At 35.3% G+C, this 20919-nt stretch overlaps 1 protein-coding gene across 3 annotated transcripts in view; it reads left to right on the forward strand.

Moving 5' to 3' along the window:
- Window positions 1–20919, forward strand: part of LOC136043862 (gamma-tubulin complex component 2-like) — a 92791-nt gene that overhangs the window by 66110 nt on the left and 5762 nt on the right. For 2 of the 3 annotated variants that reach the window (XM_065728815.1, XM_065728813.1), the window contains exons 12-14: window positions 9635–9778; window positions 11645–11728; window positions 18762–18922. In XM_065728815.1, coding sequence (XP_065584887.1) covers window positions 9635–9778; window positions 11645–11728; window positions 18762–18922 — 389 coding nt within the window. The remainder of the gene's footprint in view (window positions 1–9634; window positions 9779–11644; window positions 11729–18761; window positions 18923–20919) is intronic. The other variant, XM_065728814.1, reaches the window with a different exon arrangement.

Genomic DNA, 20919 nt, shown 5'->3' on the forward strand with positions numbered 1-20919 from the left:
AAGCTCAGCCATGTTAGACAGAGGTTTAGATTGTTTCAACTTAGAAAGAGGTTTAGATTGTTAGAGGTTTTAGATTGTTTTCAACGCTGGAGACATTGGTTTTCTACAGAAAATAGTATGGTATCATCTTTTTATTGTCAGGAGAATTATTTAGAATTCATGAGCAATTTTAAAAATCGGTGAAAATAGAAATACTAAATGCATTGAATTTCTTTATCGTCAGTCATCACAAACATAAGTAACGCTATCTTTAGAATCCAAGTTCCCAGATTAACTGCAGCTAGACTTAAAGAATAAAATATGGCTCGCTTGACAGATAAAATTAAGATAAAACCAAAATACGTAGACATAAAATAAACTGAATATAATAAAATAAAACATAAAATAAATATAAAAAATAAGACATAAAATAAAATACGTAACAAAAATAAAGATGTATCAAACCAATTTGCGTTTATAATACTGTTTTTTCAACAATTTTAATCAAGCTGACAATTGACGATTGGAGTTACAAGCAATAAAAACTGAGTTTTATTCTTTATTAGCCAATTAAGTATAAGTTTAAAACTACTGGAGCACACTATGATTAATATTCTCGGGTTTTCTTTATAATAATATATTATTTATAATAAGAATAGTGAAGTAAACAGTTTGGAAAAAAGACAACAACAACGAACATAGAACGAAAACGATAATCAACAATAAGATTAAATAACAAAACCAATAAAAGAAACGGAGGCGACAAATGCCGATACGCTGTTTCCGAAAGTTTTTCATGTAAACCAGTCAGCTTCTCAGTTATATCTGGAAGGTGGTTTTTAGTTACTATCTTTTGATTCCTATACCAAGAAGATAAAGAAGGAATTTACAGAAGTGGAAAAAACACCGAATATCACTAGCATCCTTTCTCCTAAAAAATAAAGAGTTCGTGGTAACGAACTGTAAGTAAGGAGTGACCCGGCTCAGTAGTAACCGAAATTCTAAAAAATGGATGTTTTGACACCAGTAGATACATCAAAAGAATCGCATTTTTATGATGATTATTAAATATATGAGTTTCATTAAGTTTAATCTTACTCATCAAAAGTTATGAGCCGGAGAAAATTTTCCTTGTTTTCGAAAAAAAGGGCAAAATCCCCTTAAAAGTTATAGAATCTTGAAAATTACACCATCAGATTCAGCGTGTCATAGAACCCCACTGTAGAGGTTTCAAGATCCTCTCTGCATAAATATGGAATTTCTATTTTTTGCCAGAAGAAAGATCACGGATGCGTGTTTGTTTTTATTGTTTTTTTTTGTTTTTTTTTTCAGGGGTGACCCAGTGACCCTAGAATTTCGTGATTGAGGGCTCATTCAAAGGACATTAAAAGTTCTAGTGCCCTTTTTAAGTGACCAAAACATTGGAAGGCACCTAGGTCCACTCCCACGCTCATTTTTTCCCAAAGTCACCTGATCAAAATTTTGGGATAGCCATTTTGTTCAACATAGTCGAAATATCTAATAACTATGTCTTTGAGGACGACTTAATCCCCCACACTCCCCGGGGGAAGGGCTGCATGTTATGAACCTTGCCCATTGTTTATGTATAGTATTGGTTATTGCTAAGTATACAGACGTTCTCAGGTTTTTTTGGTTGGGGGGGGGGGGGGTCGGAGGGATTAGGTTACGTGGAAGGATCTTTCCATGGAGGAATTTTTCATGGGGAAGATAACTTCTATGAAGGTGCGCTGGATATTCAGTATTATTTAAAAACGATCAGAAACTAAGTAAAAAAAAAACAACAATTTTTTTAACTGAAAGTAAGGAGTAACATTAAAACTTGGCACTTCGTACAATTCCATAAAAAAAAACCTCAGCTGGAGTCTAGTGGATCGTGCACTGACCGCGCAAATCGCAACCACTGACCGTGCAAATCAAAATTCTAAAAATATGGGAAATAGTAATTATTATACAGATTTAGCTATAAAAAGTCTTAAAAAACCGAAGACTCATTAAGAAGGACATGATACAAAAGCAGAAGAAAGAGCACAGCATTGAAATCACCATATCAAAAGCCCTTGACTAGAGTTACTGTCCCCCATTCAAAAATAAGGACACCCGTATTTTTACATCGATAATCGCGATACGTCTCCTATCTAGCTTCTTTTTTCCCAGCGCTAGCAGCCTACAAGAAAATCGTAGTAAGGGGCCATTCAACAGCAAGTGCTTGAATCTGCGTGCCTGCTATATCTACAAATGTTTATCTTATATGGCGAAATTTGAAAACATCAACATAGTTTAAGTTTATACCATTATAATTACAATCACTGTTATCTGGATTTCATTTCATATCTGCATTTCAAATCATTTCATAAAGAACTCAGCACTAAAGGTCTCTCAGCTGCCCATGCTTCTGAGCCAAATATTACATTACCTGCGATGAAATAAATTTTTAAAATTATATTCCCTATGAAACCTGCGACTTTGTGACAAGTCTGCGGTCATAGCCTGTATCGAATGAACTACATTACTTGGAATTACATTACTTGGACTACTTTCTTACAGAATGATTTAACTTGTTTTAGGAAAGTTTTTGCCTATTTTCTATGTATTTTTCAATCTGCAAAAAAAGGAAAGCAAAGAACGTAAGCGTAATTTGGCAGATGGATAAAACTGAATAAGAACTATCGATCCATAAAAATATATGCTATCACCTTTGCTTTTTTTTTGCTTTTTTTTAAGGACTGTTCAGTTTGCGTTGTTTTTAATTTCATATATATTGTAACACAGTTATTGCTAACCTTTAGACGTTCATAGACAACTAAATGTACCATTTTCTACTTGGTGGACCAAGGACCTCTAATATGGATTTATATTTATATATATATATATATATATATATATATATATATATATATATATATATATACATATATATATATATATATATATAAATAAATATATATATATATACATATATATATATATATATATATATATATATATATATATATATATATATATATATATATATATATATATATATATAAATAAGTTGTCTGTCTGTGTGTCTGTCTGTCAGGTGACGTCATGTTTCTGTGTCGACTGACGTCATGAAGTTAGTTGTCGTCATTTTTGCTATGACGGTGACGTCATTAATGGTATTTAAGACATTTGTTCACGGAAAAATGTTTGATTGTAAAATGACTGAAGAACCTACAATGGCAACAGCCGAGGAAGCTGCTCAAAGAGTTTATGCCAAAAAACTTGCTGCTGATAGAGAAAGTAAGAAAAGAAAGCGTTCCGAGGAATCACAAGAACAGCAAGAAAACAGGCTTGCAGCTGATAGAGAAAGTAAGAAAAGAAAGCGTGCCGGGGAATCACAAGAACAGCAAGAAAACAGGCTTGCGGCTAAAGAACGCAAAACCGCGCAGTTAGATGAAAATCCACCTGGACAGCGAGAGTGAAAACATATCAAAACTGAAAATGATAGCGATGATGATTGGGCTTGGGATTTTGACTTGGATAAGGTCATCAATGCCTACCAGGTTTAAGTTAAAAAAACAAAGGTTCGTCGATATGTACTTCATAGTGACGCTGAAAAATAAAGAAGAAAAAGAAAACTGAAAAAAGAAAAAAGGTAAAAAACTAAAAAAAAACTAAAAAGAAAAAACACTCAAAGAGAAATTACAGACCGGGACACAAATGACGACCGAGACAGAGGGAATATAAGTGACGACCAGGAACCTCAAAGAGAAATTACAGACTGGGACACCCGGACACAAATCACGACCGGGACACAGGGAATATAAATGACGACCGGGACACAGGGACACAACTACAACGGGGACGCCGGGGGCACAGGCGGGATGTATAAATGACGACCGGGACACAGGGATTGTTCGAATAGAAATTACAGACCGGGACACCGGGACACAAATGACGACCGGGACACCGGGACACAGGGAATATAAATGACGACCGGGACACTCAAAGAGAAATTACAAACTGGGACACCGGGACACAAATGACGACCGGGGCACAGGGAATATAAATGACGACCGGGACACAGGGACACATCATTAGAATAATGAGGTATAGATCTGAATACGGATTGTTTTTCCCATGGACAATTATATGTTGCATGTTCAAGAGTCAGTATACCTGACAATCTATTTATATGCACAGACAATGGGACAGCGAAGAATGTTGCATATTCGCATGTTTTACGTAGTTAAAAACATATATTTATATCTATCTCTATTCACAGGTGGGACACAGGGACACAACTACAATGGCGCGTAACTAATATGGCGCGTAACGACTTACGCGCGCGGGGGGGCTTGGGGGGGCGCGAAGCGCCCCACCAACTAGTACATATATATATATATATATATATATATATATCTATATATATAAAAATAAGTTGTCTGTCTGTCTGTGGATGTGTGGATGGATGTGTCAGGTGACGTCACCTGAAAAAACTGGATCAGGTGACGTCAAAACTGAAAAAACTAAAAAAGGCAAAAACTACAAAAAAAACTAAAAACTAATAAAAAAAATAAATAAGCTAAAAAACTAAAAAAACTATAAAGGTAAAAACCAATAAAAAACTAAAAAGGCAAAAACTACAAAAAAAAACTAAAAACTAATAAAAAAAGTAAAAAAGCTAAAAAACTAAAAAAACTAAAAAAACTAAAAAAAGGTAAAAAACTAAAAAAAATAAAAAATAAAAAAAAACTAAAAAAAAGGAAAAAACTGAAAAATAAGCTAAAATAAAGGTAAAAACCAATAAAAAACTAAAAAAAAAAGGAAAAAACTAATAAATGACGACACTCAAAGAGAAAAAAAAGGCAAAAACTAGAAAAAAAACTAAAAACTAATAAAAAAAATAAAAAAGCTAAAAAACTAAAAAAACTAAAAAAAGGCAAAAACTACAAAAAAAACTAAAAACTAATAAAAAAGCTAAAAAACTAAAAAAAATAAAAAAAAGGCAAAAACTACAAAAAAACTAAAAACTAATAAAAAAAATAAAAAAGCTAAAAAACTAAAAAAACTAAAAAAACTAAAAAAAGGTAAAAAACTAAAAAAACTAAAAACTAAAAAAAAAACTAAAAAAGGTAAAAACTAAAAGAACTAAAAAAGAAAAAAATAAATGACGACACTCAAAGAGAAAGCGACCAGGACAAAAGGAATGTTCGATTAGCAATCAACAAAGCACCGGGACACAGGGAGTATAAATGACGACCAGGACAAAACTAAAAAATCTAAAAATCTAAATAAACTAAAAAAGAAAAAAAAAGGAAAAAAATAAAGGAGAAAAACAAAACTAAAAAACGAATGTATATACAGACCGGTACACCGGGATACAAATGACGACCGGGACACAGGGAATATAAATGACGACCGGGACACAGGGACACAACTACAACGGGGACACCGGGGGAAACAGGGGGATATAAATGACGACCGGGACAAAAAAACTAAAAAGAAAAAAAAACTAAAAACTAATAAAAAAACTAAAAAATCTAAAAATCTAAATAAGCTAAAAAAGAAAAAAAAAGGAAAAAAATAAAGGAGAAAAACAAAACTAAAAAACGAATGTATATACAGACCGGGACACCGGGATACAAATGACGACCGGGACCCGGGACACAGGGAATATAAATGACGACCGGGACACAGGGACACAACTACAACGGGGACACCGGGGGAAACAGGGGGATGTAAATGACGACCGGGACACCGGGACAGGGAATGGTCGATTAGCAATCACCATCAACAAAGCTCAAGGGCAATCATTAGAATCATGAGGTATAGATCTGAATACAGATTGTTTTCCCATGGACCATTATATGTTGCATGTTCAAGAGTCGGTAAACCTGACAATCTATTTATATGCAAAGACAATGGGACAGCAAAGAATGTTGTATATTCGCAAGTTTTACGTAGTTAAAACCATATATATATATCTATCTATATTCACAGGTGGGACATAGGGACACAACTACAATGGCGCGTAACTATTATGGCGCGTAACGACTTACGCGCGCGGGGGGGCTTGGGGGGGCGCGAAGCGCCCCCACCAACTAGGTGTTGGGGTGGCGCGAAGCGCCACCCCAACAGCTAGTATATATATATATATATATATATATATATATATATATATATATATATATATATATATATATAGTAATTATTTTTTCAAAAGAAGAAAAAAAACGACATTTATAGTGTGATGGTTGTTCTTGTATATTTGACATCATGATGTGGAGATTCAGTTTCAACGATGTTACAAGACAAAGAGCTGCATTGATCACAAGCTGAGAGTGATACCGAGCTTTAATTACTGCCACAGATGAAAATGTTTTTTTTTTTTTACATAAATATGTAGTTGAAAATTGATTCAAAATTTTCATAGCTTTCTCATGAATTAATGGGTATTCATTTTTTAGAAAGACCCAAAAATGAGCTCTTGATAAAGAGGGATTGAATTTTAATTTGAGACTATCAACACAAGAAAGATCAATGAGGCTTTCTGTTTTTTTTTTTTTTTTTTTTTTTTTTTTTTTTTTTTTTTTTTTTTTTTTTTTTTGTGCTTAAATTTGTCCTCTTCGATGTTAGATGCAAGTGAATCTATTATTCACGTATTTCCATGTCTGGGATCATCTTCCCTTGGGTTATGAAAATCAAAATATTATGTCACTGATTGTAAGTGCCGTTGAATAGTCATGGATACCCCATGACACTCGAGATCCTTCCCCTCCATATATTCATCAATATTTATAAACATCTGTAGATATCCATCTGCCAACCGCGTTTGCCACAGTGATTTTCTTCGAAAACAGTCTATCTTTCCTTGTAATGTAAACACATCCTTAAGTTGTCCCTGTAAAGATATTTTTAGCTCATTTAACAGAGAAAAATATCTGCAAAGTATGCCAGCTTGGCTACCCACTCATTATCGGACAAGAGTCCTTGAAATTTCTGATTTATTTTGCCGCTAAAACAAATAATCGAATTTCTTCACTCAAGACGAACAGTCGGCTCAGTATTTTGCCCTTCAATAGCCCCTCGGCATGAAGAAGAAGGTTAGTGTACAGGGAATCCATTTCTTCGCAGAATCCATTCTTCGCAGGGAATCCATTTCAAACATCCAAGAATACAGAGCTTTATGTCTAATTTCGTTCACAATTTTTATAACACTGGATAATACTTCGTTTATTTCTGGTGACATTTCTTCTTTTTTCCAGAAGCTGCTCACGATGTATAATACAGTGGGTAGACAAATGACTGGGTCGCTAACATTTTCTACTCTTTCAACAACTCCTCAGCAATGTCCAGTCATGTTGTAGCACCGTCTGTACAAATGCCTATACCTTTTCCCCACTCAATTTCATGCTTTAGCAAATAACTATCAAGGGCTTCAAAAATATCGAAGCTAGTTACTCTGTCCTGCAAGTTCAGCGGGTAAAAAATTTCTTCTTGTAATTCTCCTTGAAACTCAACCCTTACGACACAAATACTGCTTTGTTACTGATTTCTATAGATTCATCAAGTTGAATTGAACAAAATGGTGCATTTTTTTTCCATTGTTACAACTTGATTTTCAATGTCTTCAGCAATTTACTCAATTATGACCCTGAAAGGCTTGTAAAATGCAAGGTTTGATTAAGTGTTCTCCTATCGTATATGGCTTTTTATTCTGTGCAATTCGGATTGCTATCAAGTAGAAAGCCATTAATAGGGACTTCTTCAGCAACCATATTTTTAAGACCCTTTCATACCTTCATGCGCTCTTTGAAAATATTCAAGTGTTTTGGCAGCCTAAGTTGGATTCCAAGTGAATTTCAAGTATTGACTGTTTCACGGCATAATTTCACGGTTTCATGATAAATAACACAAAGAAGCCTTGGGTTCAGCTCACTAGCAGGTTCTTGAATAGATCCAAATATTAGATAATCTGAATCATATTTTCTTGATAATTTGCGTTTTTCTTTTTGCCTCCTTTTTGAATATTCTTTGTAATGTTGTCTGACGAGGACTGTGGATGCTCTGGTGAGTCTGATTCACTGATCAACTGACTATTATTATTATTTTATCACTTTATCTTTACTTTTTCCGAAGAAATGCAAAATATTCACTTGCCTTTTTTCACTGTTCTTGCCTTTTCTTACTCAGTAGTTTCAGGAAAGTCCATTAATTAAATATTTTGGAATTGATACTTGTGCACTTCACAGGAACTAACCTGGAGCGTCCTTCGTCATAGACGGACAGTGGGCCTGACCATGACAATACGCTCTACCATTTGATCTACTTCGGCTTACTTCATAGGAACTAAACTAATACTGGATTCGCAAAATTAGACAGGCAAAACAGAATACATCCTTACATAGATGTATGCTGATTCAAGGATGTACAACAGCAATTGTTTTTAGCCTTTTCCAGTCACAATAAAGCTTTATAATATTAAACGTAACTTTTAAATTTTTAACCTATGATAAGTTTCTTTGACTTCGTTTCTTTTTTTTCTGTTCATGAAATACAAAAAATATACATTGTTTGATAATGATCCCTTTTCTTAGTGGACCACCTAAACCTTTTCATGAACCACCAGTGGTCCATGGACCACGGGTTGACGATACTGATGTAACACGTATGTGTGATATCAAACGGCAGTAAAATACACCATCTAAAATTTAGGTCCAATGCGATCTTCTTTTCTTTTTTTTTTCTTTTTTTTCTTTTCTTTTTAGGACTGTTCAGTTTTAACAGGACTCGCCATCTAAAATCTAAGCTTAATGCGATCTCTTGTTTTTCTAAGGACTGTTCAGTTCGTGTTGTTCTTAATTTCATAAATAATGTAGCACGTATGTGTAATACCAAATGGCAGCAAAACAAGCCATCTAAAATCTAAGTTCAATGCAATCTTTTTTTTTAGATTATTCAGTTTTTGTTGTTTTTAATTTCATGAATAATGTAACACGTTTGTGTAGAAGGGCTTGAACCACAATCGTATTGCCTTTTGATAACCGAAAACTGTTTAGCTTTACTTCCAGTCTTCGACAGAAATGTCTGTTAAAAATCTTTATTAAGTTTCGCTCTTCCTTGAACAAACGAAGGAGCTTCAATTTTTGTTAGTGTATTGTCTTGGGAAATGTATCTTATCTCTCATTTTGCTTCTTATTTGTGTTTTCTTCTTTCGTAAATAAGCTAAAACATCTGTTTAAGAGTAATAAAGAACAAGGTCTCCTCAACAATTTTGTTTTTCCAGTTTGATCAAGGTTTTTTTTTTTTTTACAAATTTTTTTTTTATGTTGAAAAATATTAGAGAACTTTAATTTTGTTCTTATCTTCACCGATAGTTTTTTTTTCTTCTTCTCTTATTCTGTTTTATCCAAAACGCGATTTCGTAAAAAAAGACCACTGTTCTCAGGCAACAAATGTTGATGACGTCCTGCAGAAGCACACTGCCATGTTAAGCAGAAGGTTTTTTTTTTTTTTTACAAAGATTCCAATTTTTTTATGTTGAAAAATATTAGAGAACTTTAATTTTGTTCTTATCTTCACCGACAATTTTTTTTTTTCTTCTTCTTCTTATCTTATTCTGTTTTATCCAAAACGCGATTTCGTAAAAAAAGACCACTGTTCTCAGGCAACAAATGTTGATGACGTCCTGCAGAAGCACACTGCCATGTTAAGCAGAATCCTGTCTGACGGTATGGTCATTTTTACAGAAGTCCTTGCTACGTTAACGAAACTGTTGAATGTCTGTGAACAGTTCTCCACCTTCATGATTGTAAGTATGCTTCTGAACGCTTTTATTAAATTTTTTTCCAACAATTTCCTATTTTAGGGACTATGTATAAAAAAAATTGAAAAAATTCTTATGTTGAAAAAGGAATTGTTTTACTTGTAACGACGAGTGCTGCCTTTATATCAAAGATACGAAGAAATGAGGCGATAATCAATTAATCACCTAAAAAATAGGCTAAAATCATTCAAAAGGAACTCTCCACCTCTTTAACTCTCTGCTTTGTAAGCTAAAGTTTTAATATTAATTTACCGAAGAAAATTTGTTGTGTCACAATTATTGCCAGTTTGTCACAATGTTGTTATTAGCTGAGGGTTTACTACTTACCAATTGCCCTTCGTATCATTTAATCGGACAATTTTATTATTAAAAGCAAATGCTCATTGCTTCCCCCCCAATTACTGAGTCATTGATAAAAATACTTTTATCCCATTTCCATTGTCGCACTAGAACTTTCATTCTCGAAGCATTGAAGAAATCAATCAGACTCTAATATAAGGAGCGAGAGGCTGAGGGGGCCTCACATGCCTAACACGATCCCTGATTGTTTTAAGTTGCAATGTTGCTCTTTCTTTCATTTAGAAATTTATTTTTTGTCTCTTTTCATTTTCAATACCATATCCAGGGCTATTGCAATTATGACGTTGCTGTCTAGGAAGGGTCGTCCCCCCCCCCATATTCCGTCTGTGAGTATCTCAAGAATAATTAATACAAGGAAAATATTGAAAATAAACACCTTAGATTTTTGTCATTTCCTTAGAAGTTGATTTTACTAAGTAAGATATTCTTCCAAGTGAAGGTGTACCAGAGGTTAATATTCAGTTCAGGTTAATACGTAGTCGAAATTATGTTTTGGTTTGGTTTTGCTACTGTCTTCACGCAAAAAAAAGAAACATTATTTGTGTATACTTTCATTTTCTGGCATTACTTGGTAGATAATGTATCTGTAATAAAGTTATCTGGTGATAATTGCTTAATAAATGACTTACTGCACTTTAAAAGTTCAAAGTAGAATATGTCCAGCCTGAAAGGCTACGAAAATTGAGCGAAGCATTTGTAATTTAATTTTATTTTTTAAAAACAATTTAAAACAGTACCAACACTTTTGAGTGCAACAATCAGAGCCATATCCAGAATTTTTTTTGATACGTATTTTACAAAAGGATTTATCCCGGGGGGGGGTACAAAAAATTTGAAAACAGATCAAAATTATCTTATATTCATTGTTGGGAGGTTTTAAGAGTCCTATAAAAATTTCGGGGGGGAGGGGGTCAAACCCCTTACATTCCTCTTAGATTTACAGATAAAAAAAAATTGTAACAGCTTTGATTGCATGAGCTACATCGTTTTCCCTATTTCTATTGTTGCAATGGATATATTCCCTTGAAGCACTAAAGTTATTTTGCAATTGCAGTGTGCATTTACATTTTTATTTGCAATGCACTTGCAGTTTGCAATTACACAGATTTCCAAATTGGCTGACTTCCAAGTAAATTTTCTATTTGTGAATTATGACTTAAATCTAGTGATCTAACTTATTTTATTGGATAACATATTTATGTTTAATATAATTTTTATGTTCAAAATAAATTTGATTTGTCTAAATCGATTTAAAACCGACATGATTTAGCTCTTTAATTTGATGAAAACTTAATAGAAAATTGTTTCATCTATGTATATGCGAGTATTAATCTAATTAATATTTGGATTAACTTGTATTCAGAGTAGAAGAATTACGTTAAAAGAATTAGGCCTAGCTAAAAGCTCTCAATACTATCTTAGTTTACTTTCTGTATCAAAGTATTTAATTTCCGCCTCAAATTAAAGATACATCTTTGATTCTAATTATAGCGAACGAGTCGCTACCAGATAGATGCTGAATTCAGCTACAAAATCCTGAAATCCCAGCCGCCATCTTTTGATGAATATGACGAGGTATTGCCTAGCCTAGATGCGTAAAACCTGCTTACCCCTAAGCTTGTTTTCCTTTTTTAATGCCACTTCCTTTGGAACGTTTTCGAAATTAATCATTATCGTTGTAGTAAATCTAATTTCCTCTCAAAATTTTTTTTTCTTTGATAAAATCGAAGTTTAACGATGAAAAAATTCTATAAATTTTGTTTATCAATTTTTTTTTACTATGCACAAGGTAAAAAGAAAAAAAATCTTCAGGAAAAGCACAACTAGTTTCTTGACAAGCAGTTTGCCTAACGCTAAGTGTATAAACAAATTAATAGATAAAAAGATGCTATATTGCTAGTTGTTTACTCTTTAACATGTTGAAAGAAATCTAAAGAAAATTTTGCTATCCATAAGATCTTTGCACTTCAATAAACTCACAAAGGGGATGCTTGGGACGTTTGGCCCGAATCGCCGGAGATCAGGAAATCACACTTATTTTATTTTTAAATTACTTGTTGTAGTAAATGTGATACATGTGACCGCATTATTATATCTAATTCAGTCGCTTTTCTGCTTACACATTACGAAATTCTGTACATGAAAAAATACTTCTGCTGTTGTTATTGAATCACTGTCACTCGCGTTAATATTTTAGAAAACAAATATCGCAATATTGTCGATACCACGTCCAATTAACCAGAATAAACAATATATATATATATATATATATATATATATATATATATATATATATATATATATATATATATATATATAGCATAAATCACTTTAAATTGCAAAGGAAAACGTTGCACAGCGTAACCTGCTGTTAGAAGAAAAAGCAAAAATACAATGAAATGAAGGAACGCGTTGGTTTAGCGTGTGTAAGTCTGTGAGGGATGAACAGGAAGATTTGGTTTCACGCAAGAATTACTTAAATCAATGATTGCTGATTTTTCACTCTAGAGTAAAGAAGTGTTATTTTGTCGTCTGCAAATATACGCAGGAAGGGGTAAATGAATTTGTGTCTGAAATTTTGACCAGCCTGGAACAGAATGAAGCTAATTTGGTGTCGGTGAAGGATAAACAGGAAAGAGGGATTGCATTAATGCCAGAAGAAAAAAAAATCATATGAGTGATGTTACATTTATAAACATTCAAAGAGCAAAAAATACATCATTTTTTTCCCCATGGGTTAAAAATACTTGGAATAAGAAAGAGCAAAATTACATTGAACTGCAAACTGAAATGTTGCACTACAAAATCTGCGAAGTTGTGTGAAATTACGTATGATTTTAAATGAATACGAACAGCTAAAGCGAAAGGTATGGAAATTTCTGAGGTAATAATGCATGAAAATGAAGCGCAACAAGAGACATGCTAGAAGACATACAACAACAAGCATCAGAACGAATCCCAAAGAGAAACAATGGACAAAGAAATCTGCTTTTAGGAGAGGAGAAATAGTAAGAATCACAACAAGTCCCAAGAAAAAATAAATTCTATAAAATGGATGATTCTTTGATGCATTAAACGAAAGGAGGAGTTGATTGTGAGCTAGAATTTCTTAATTCAATTGAATTTGATAATTTGACACCGCTTTTTTGACTCTCCTTCAATTGGTGTCGTTTTCATTAAAGTATTAGTTAAAGGATCCGAAAACATAGTTTTCTGCTCTTAACCAATGCTAAATCAATTATGCTCTTTGAAGGTTGTGTTGTATCGGATTGACGGCGTCTTGACTACTAAGGTCCTTGCATCGACCCTACAGTTTGTTCCTACAGCTGTTTTCTAACTCTGAGTCCTGTATTACCTGCGTCATCAAAAGACAAGATTTAAGTGTTGCTATGTGATCTACAGCTGTCTGCTATGTGTTGCTACAGCTGGGTTCGAACTCCGAGTCCTGCATTACCTGCATCATCATAGGACAAGATTTGAGTGTTGCTATGTGTGCTACAGCTGTCTACTATGTGTTGCTACAGCTGGGTTCGAACTCTGAGTCCTGCATTACCTGCATCATCATAGGACAAGATTTGAGTGTTGTTATGTGTGCTATAGCTGTTTGCTATGTGTTGCTACAGCTGGGTTCGAACTGAGTCCTGCATTACCTGCATCATCATAGGACAAGATTTGAGTGTTGCTATGTGTGCTATAGCTGTTTGCTATGTGTTGCTACAGCTGGGTTCGAACTGAGTCCTGCATTACCTGCATCATCATAGGACAAGATTTGAGTGTTGCTATGTGTGCTATAGCTGTTTGCTATGTGTTGCTACAGCTGGGTTCGAACTGAGTCCTGCATTACCTGCATCAACGACATTTTCAGTGTTGCTATGTGTGCTACAGCTGGGTTCGAACTCTGAGTCCTGTATTACCTGCATCATCATAGGACAAGATTTGAGTGTTGCTATGTGTGCTATAGCTGTTTGCTATGTGTTGCTACAGCTGGGTTCGAACTGAGTCCTGCATTACCTGCATCAACGACATTTTCAGTGTTGCTATGTGTGCTACAGCTTGGTTCGAACTCTGAGTCCTGTATTACCTGCATCATCATAGGACAAGATTGGAGTGTTGCTATGTGTGCTACAGCTGTCTACTATGTGTTGCTACAGCTGGGTTCGAACTCTGAGTCCTGCATTACCTGCATCATCATAGGACAAGATTTGAGTGTTGCTATGTGTGCTATAGCTGTTTGCTATGTGTTGCTACAGCTGGGTTCGAACTAAGTCCTGCATTACCTGCATCAACGACATTTTCAGTGTTGCTATGTGTGCTACAGCTGGGTTCGAACTCTGAGTCCTGTATTACCTGCATCATCATAGGACAAGATTGGAGTGTTGCTATGTGTGCTACAGCTGTCTGCTATGTGTTGCTACATCTGGGTTCGAACCCTGAGTCCTACATTACCAATCAGATATGAAACTCACGTTATCACCACAGGACAAGATTCAAGTGTTGCTGTGTGTTCTACAGCTGTCTACTATGTGTTGCTACACCTGGGTTCGAACCCTGAGTCCTGCATTACCAATCTGATATGAAACTCCCTGCATCACCACAGGACAAGATTTGAGTGTTGCTGTGTGTGCTATAGCTGTCTGCTATATGTTGCTAAAACTGGGATCGAACTCTGAGTCTTGTATTACCAATCTGAATATCGTTAATATATTTTTTGGGGGGAGGCTAGGGCCATGGAGGGCCAGGTCTGAGCTCTCACTAATTTTTTGGATATCTTTGATAAGTAGCTTTTTGGAGGGGATGGGGGGGTCGGCCATGGAGGGAGAGCCAGAGATCAGTTCTCTTGGTTTTTGGAATAAAATATCTTTGATAAGTTGTTTTGGAGACGGGAAGGGGTCAGCCATGGAGGGAGGACCAGGGGTCAGCTCCCATGGTTTTGGGATAAATAATTGTAAACTATTTTTTTCTGTGAGGGGAAGCAGGCCATGGAGGGAGGACCAGGGGTCATCTCCCATAATTTTGCAATAAAATATAGTTCAAATTTGGTATTATTATTATTATTGTATTTGGGGCGCATGGAGGAAGGATCAGAGGTCAGTTTTCATGAATTATCATTGATAAGTGTTTGCGGGAGAGGGGGATCAGGCCATGGAGGGCCAAGGGTCAGCTTCCATGTGTTTTGGAATTAAGTATCGTTAATTAGCTTTTTTGAGTGGGGGCTGGGGTCGGGCTAACATGATCATTGAACTATTTTCAAATAGTTCACCCCCAGAGCATCCCTTCCATAAGAACAATATATGCCACCTGTGCATAACTTATAACGGCTATCTCTGGGCTCTTGGGGTTGTTTCGACCTGGGGGGTTGGAGTTTTTGTTATGTGATCTTTGAACTACTTTTAACAAAATGGCTACCTGAAAATTTTTATCAGAAACATTGAGGGAAAAAGGCGTGGGGGGGCTAGTTGCCCTCCGATCACTTTCCACTCTTATAAAAGGCACTAGAAATTCAAATTTCCAATCGAATGCGCTCCTTCCGAAGTTTATACGACAACCACTTCCATATGAAGTGCCTCTGGGAAAAGAATAAAACATAGGAGCCTTGTGGCCTTTGCTATAAGAAACGTTATAGTGTTACCTCTGATTCCTATAATATTGTTTCTGCAATAAACTGTATTATTAAGGTGAGTCCAATAATAGCTATCATTCCTGATTCACCTCTAATGTACATTTTTTCGGTCGAGGGTTTTTAACGCGTTTTTTTGGCTTTTGGTTACTATGGGCCGTGGTTTTCCCTGCACTAGGTTGTAGCTATTGCTGCAACCATGAGATTCAAGTATGTATGGGTTCTGGGCTTTAAAAAAAATGTTCGCTAATTTTTAAATACATAGAATAGAAGGATAAATTTTGTTTTTAGAGGGGGGTAGTAATAGTTTTGCATTTAAGCAGCATGAAATAAATATATAAAAAAAATACATGAGAATTAACCAATAAATAAAACCTAATTCATTTGAATCAGCTTTTATCGCTTCTGATAAAACGGACTGAATTACATTTTCTAGTTATATTGTTGATTTGATGAGAGTTGGGGTGAATGGGGTTGGTTTGAATGGCAGTTGGTTCTGAGAGGGTTGGGTCTAACAGGGGCTGAACTTCATGAAAATGGAGTAAATTGAGGGTTGAATTGTACGGGAGTTAAGTTAAATGGGAGTTGAATTAAATTGAGGGTTAGTTTCACAAGGGGTGAAATCACCCGGGGTGTGTTTGAATGGGGCTAAGTTCCATGGAAATACTCAAATCCACTATAAGATATAGCTCAACTGTTTTATGCATGAAACCTGCTTACAAATGTGCTTTCTTTCTTATACTCAACTTCCAAGTTGTTCTCTTACTGGCTTTGTCATTGTTCATGGCATCTGTTTGTGATGTAATTAACCGTTAAGAATTGACTGTTGGCCGTTAAGAATCACGTGTCTGATCTTAGCTGAAAACAAAAGTTACTGTCATATTTATATAGGAATCTTTGTACCTCGAATCGGTGGATATTTGTTTATTAGTGGAATAACCGTGATTAACCCTTTTTGACCTTATGTTGTCAATTGACACCATCTAGTTTAAAGTCGCGTACTTTCGATCTGTGTGAAAATGTCCGGGTGAAAAGAAATCTACGGTCCAATATATATTAATTAAAATAGGGGTAAGTCAGTTTAATAGACAGTGAAAAACAAACACAAAAAGTTCTAGACATTTTACCACATACATTAGTGATCGTCATCAGCAGATAAACTAAAGTATTACAATTAAAACAAACTATATTATACAGAAAAAAATAATTACTTCTGGGTCACAGATAGTTTTCGGTTCATTTAAAGTCTCGAGTTCTTTAATCTATATATATATAAATAAGTTGTCTGTGTGTGTGTGTGTCTGTCGAGTGACGTCATGTTTGTGTGTCGACTGACGTCATGTTTTCGACTGACGAAATTACAGACCGGGACATCGGGACACAAATGACGACCGGGACACTGGCACATAGGGAATATAAATGACGACCGGGACACTCAAAGAGAAAGCGACTGGGACACAAGGAATGTTCGATTAGCAATCACCATCAACAAAGCACGGGGACACAAATGACGACCGGGACACAGGGAGTATAAATGACGACCAGGGCATAAGTAAAAAAAAAACTGAAAAAACTAAAAAAAAGGTAAAAACTACAAAAAAACTAAAAAGAAAAAAAAACTAAAAACTAATAAAAAAAAACTAAAAAAGCTAAAAAACTAAAAAACTAAAAAAGAAAAAAAGAAAAAAAGGAAAAAAATGAAAAATAAAGGAGAAAAACAAAACTAAAAAAAATAAAAATAAAAAAAAATTAAAAGAAAAAAAGGGGAAAAATACAAAAATTTATTTCATCATATACCATTTCAAAAACGAATGTATATACAGACCGGGACACCGGGATACAAATGACGACCGAGACACAGGGAATATAAATGACGACCGGGACACAGGGACACAACTACAACGGGGACGCCGGGGGGCACAGGAGGATATATAAATGACGACGGGGACACAGGGAATGTTCGATTATCAATCACCATCAACAAAGCTCAAGGGCAATCATTAGAATCATGAGGTATAACTAAAAAAAACTAAAAAAAAGGTTAAAAACTAAAAAAGACCAATTCAAAAACGAGTGTATATACAGACCGGGACACAAATGACGACCGGGACACCGGGACACAAGGAATATAAATGACGACCGGGACACAGGGACACAACTACAATGGCGCGTAACGACTTACGCGCGCGGGGGGGCTTGGGGGGTGCGAAGTGCCCCCACCAACTAGGTGTTGGGGTGGCGCGAAGCGCCACCCCAACACCTAGTTTATAGTTGTTAAAAACATTTAAATAAAATGTTGCTGAATTTATAGTTGTACACTTGCTTGCTTGGTCTATCATCCCCATATATACATCATAGGTGTTTTTTAAAGACCACACTGCCTTTCTATGACGAACAAATAAAAGTTTAAATTGGGATAAGTCCTTTTACTAGACAGTGAAAAACAGATACAAAAGTTCTGGATATTTTGACTATATACATGAGGGATCGTCATCAGTAGACAAACTGAAATATTATGATTAAAACAAACTATATTTATGCAGAATAAAATAATTACTTCCGGGTCATAGATAGTTCTGCCTCATTGGCTGAGAGGATTCATTAACGGGGTTCATTCAAAGTCTTCAGTTTTAAAGTCTGTTTTTGATTATAGTAGCCTATTTATATTTTTGATGAAGAAAACTAAAAATGTGTGGAATTGTAGCTTTATACTACATATGCAGATAATTGTCATGAACTGAAGATTTGTTTTTCTCGGAGTTAAAAAAGTTAGTGAAAAATAGCACGTGAAAAAACAAGCGGAAATCCTAATTTAGAAAAAAAGGTTATATCGGGTTATCGGTACTGTAATAGTAATGGACCTTTGTGCACAAGCATTGACTAATTTTGGTGATTCCGCTTTTAATAATTGATGCCACGAGAATGTAAAAAAAAAATGATTTAGCCCACTTTGATATTTAGCTTCCCCTTTATTAGTTTTTTCTTTGATAGGCTCAGCAAGAGCCGAAGCAGATTTCAACGGCAGATACTTTTGAAGAAACGATTAAAAAGATGGACTTGCAATTTTCAGCTCTTTTGGTTTCGTTCATTGAAAAAGTAACTGTGGTTCAGTTTGAAGCTAGTAGTGAAAAGAGATCGGCTCTTTTGGACAGGTAAGCAGCTTCTGTATTAACCTACGGTAGAATGTCCCTGACGAACTTCTCTTCTTAATTTCTGGAAATTAAGCAGCTCTGGTAGTTCTTAATTTACTCCCCTTCTTAATTTCTGGAAAATATTTCATCAATTGTTTTATCTTAACTTTATCCAATTACGTGAATGCTCTCTAGAAATGGGGACTGGTAGAGAGAAAAAAACCTATAAAACTTTGCTACTGAACAATATATATCTTATTAGAAGCCAGTTTGATGAAGTCCTTTCTAAAATGCACAGTCATAGCATATAAGCCAATCGATGTTTTCTCCACCAGTTGTAGCAATATTGAAACTAAAAATGAATTTTTTGTCTCATGTGGGGGTTTGGTCTCATTTATCTCATAGCATTTGATGTTGTGCATAAGTGTTATGGATAGAATGCACTAATTTCATGAAGTTGGATTTGTATCTATTGAGTGAACCTATTGGGAGTGCCAAAGTTAGTAACAGTAATCAATTATTATTTTTTGTGTGGGCTTGTTCGGATTGCTGATTTATTATGATGAAGAAATTTCTATGGTTGTAATTAAGCTTGTGCTTAGGAAAGCTTTCAACTATGGCGTACATGCTCAACTACTTTTAAGTGCTCATCAGCGGGCTGTGTAGGTCTATTGTTGTAGCTAGTAGAGATCTATACGGTAGGTTAATAGGAAAGTTCGAATTTCACTAGTCGTCTGCACTGGCAAATAGGCTTGTTATGTTGGTTCCTGTATATTAAGGGACTAGGCGGGGAGGTATTAGCTCCGATCCTTTTTACAGTAACAATGCTGTTGAGCCTTATCAGGTTCTTTTGCGGAGTAGTGTGATGTTACGGTACTGAATTTCGCAGACGCTATCTTTAGTCCTAGCACATCGTTGTCCTAAATCAAGAAGAATTTTATTTGACTGGCTTATGCGTATTCTAAGATTGAATAAAAGTAAAAGTGAAGTATTTGTGTGTCACTCACGTTTTCAACAGCCCTCAACTATCTCCAGCGGATCTCTCTGTTGAAAATTTTGTGATGGAACCTTGCCGGTTGCCCCAGAGGGTTCAATGGCCCAATTTGTGCCTTCGATCATGCAGATCGACACTGAACATATTATTTGATTCAAATAGGGCGTGAAATGCCTACCTTTCTGCTAAAAATCTAGTTACGAGAGGAATTAGAAAGTCCTCACGAGCTGGAGGTTGGAGGTAAATAGCGAGGTTGGAGGTTGGAGGGTGGGCAAGAGCAGTAACTGTCTCTCTTTCGCTCTCTAATCATACAGATTGGAAGTCTTCCAGCTAGTTACAGCATATCTATCTATCTGCTAAAATGTCGTTGGGAGAGGGAAGTTGTGCTTTTGTATGTCATAAGTCATATAAATCATTGTATGTTTTCGATTTAAACAGAGTGTAATATTTCTAGTGTTCTACCAAAATTTAGAGTTGCAGCTGGAAGGAAGGGGACATTTTAAGGGTCTAAGGGACCATATTTTGCCTTCTTCTCCGCCCGGTTCTCCCTGCATTCACAGCCTCAGAGTCTTGCAAGGTATAAGATGATATATCTGATCTCTTATTGTTTAAATTCATTGTTGGATGAATCTATTTAATCTAATCGTTGCATATTTTTACTTCAAAATAGGTAAAGCATGTCTATCTATCGAGTAAAAGTTTTTTTAAGGAGAGAGGGGGCATTGTGTGCCTTAATTCATCTAGATTGAAAGTTATTGCATGTATTTATTTAATATAGGTGTACTGCGCTTTAGTTTCTGCTGAAAGTTTGGAAGTGGGAGGGGAGAGGAGCGAGGGAGGGTCCTAGCCCTACTTAGATCCTTTGGCCATGCAGACTAAAAACTTGTGTAACTACTGTTTAAATTAGTTGCAACATGCCTAATCTACAGCTGAGAACCTGATACCGGGACGAGAAGGGGGATTTTGGAGAAGCCAAAGGCCTACTTTCTCATTGTAGCTTCTTTCTGCAGTGAGTTGCAGACAA

This window comes from Artemia franciscana, chromosome 2 (assembly GCF_032884065.1).
Source record: "Artemia franciscana chromosome 2, ASM3288406v1, whole genome shotgun sequence".
In the NCBI taxonomy this organism is placed as follows: domain Eukaryota; kingdom Metazoa; phylum Arthropoda; class Branchiopoda; order Anostraca; family Artemiidae; genus Artemia; species Artemia franciscana.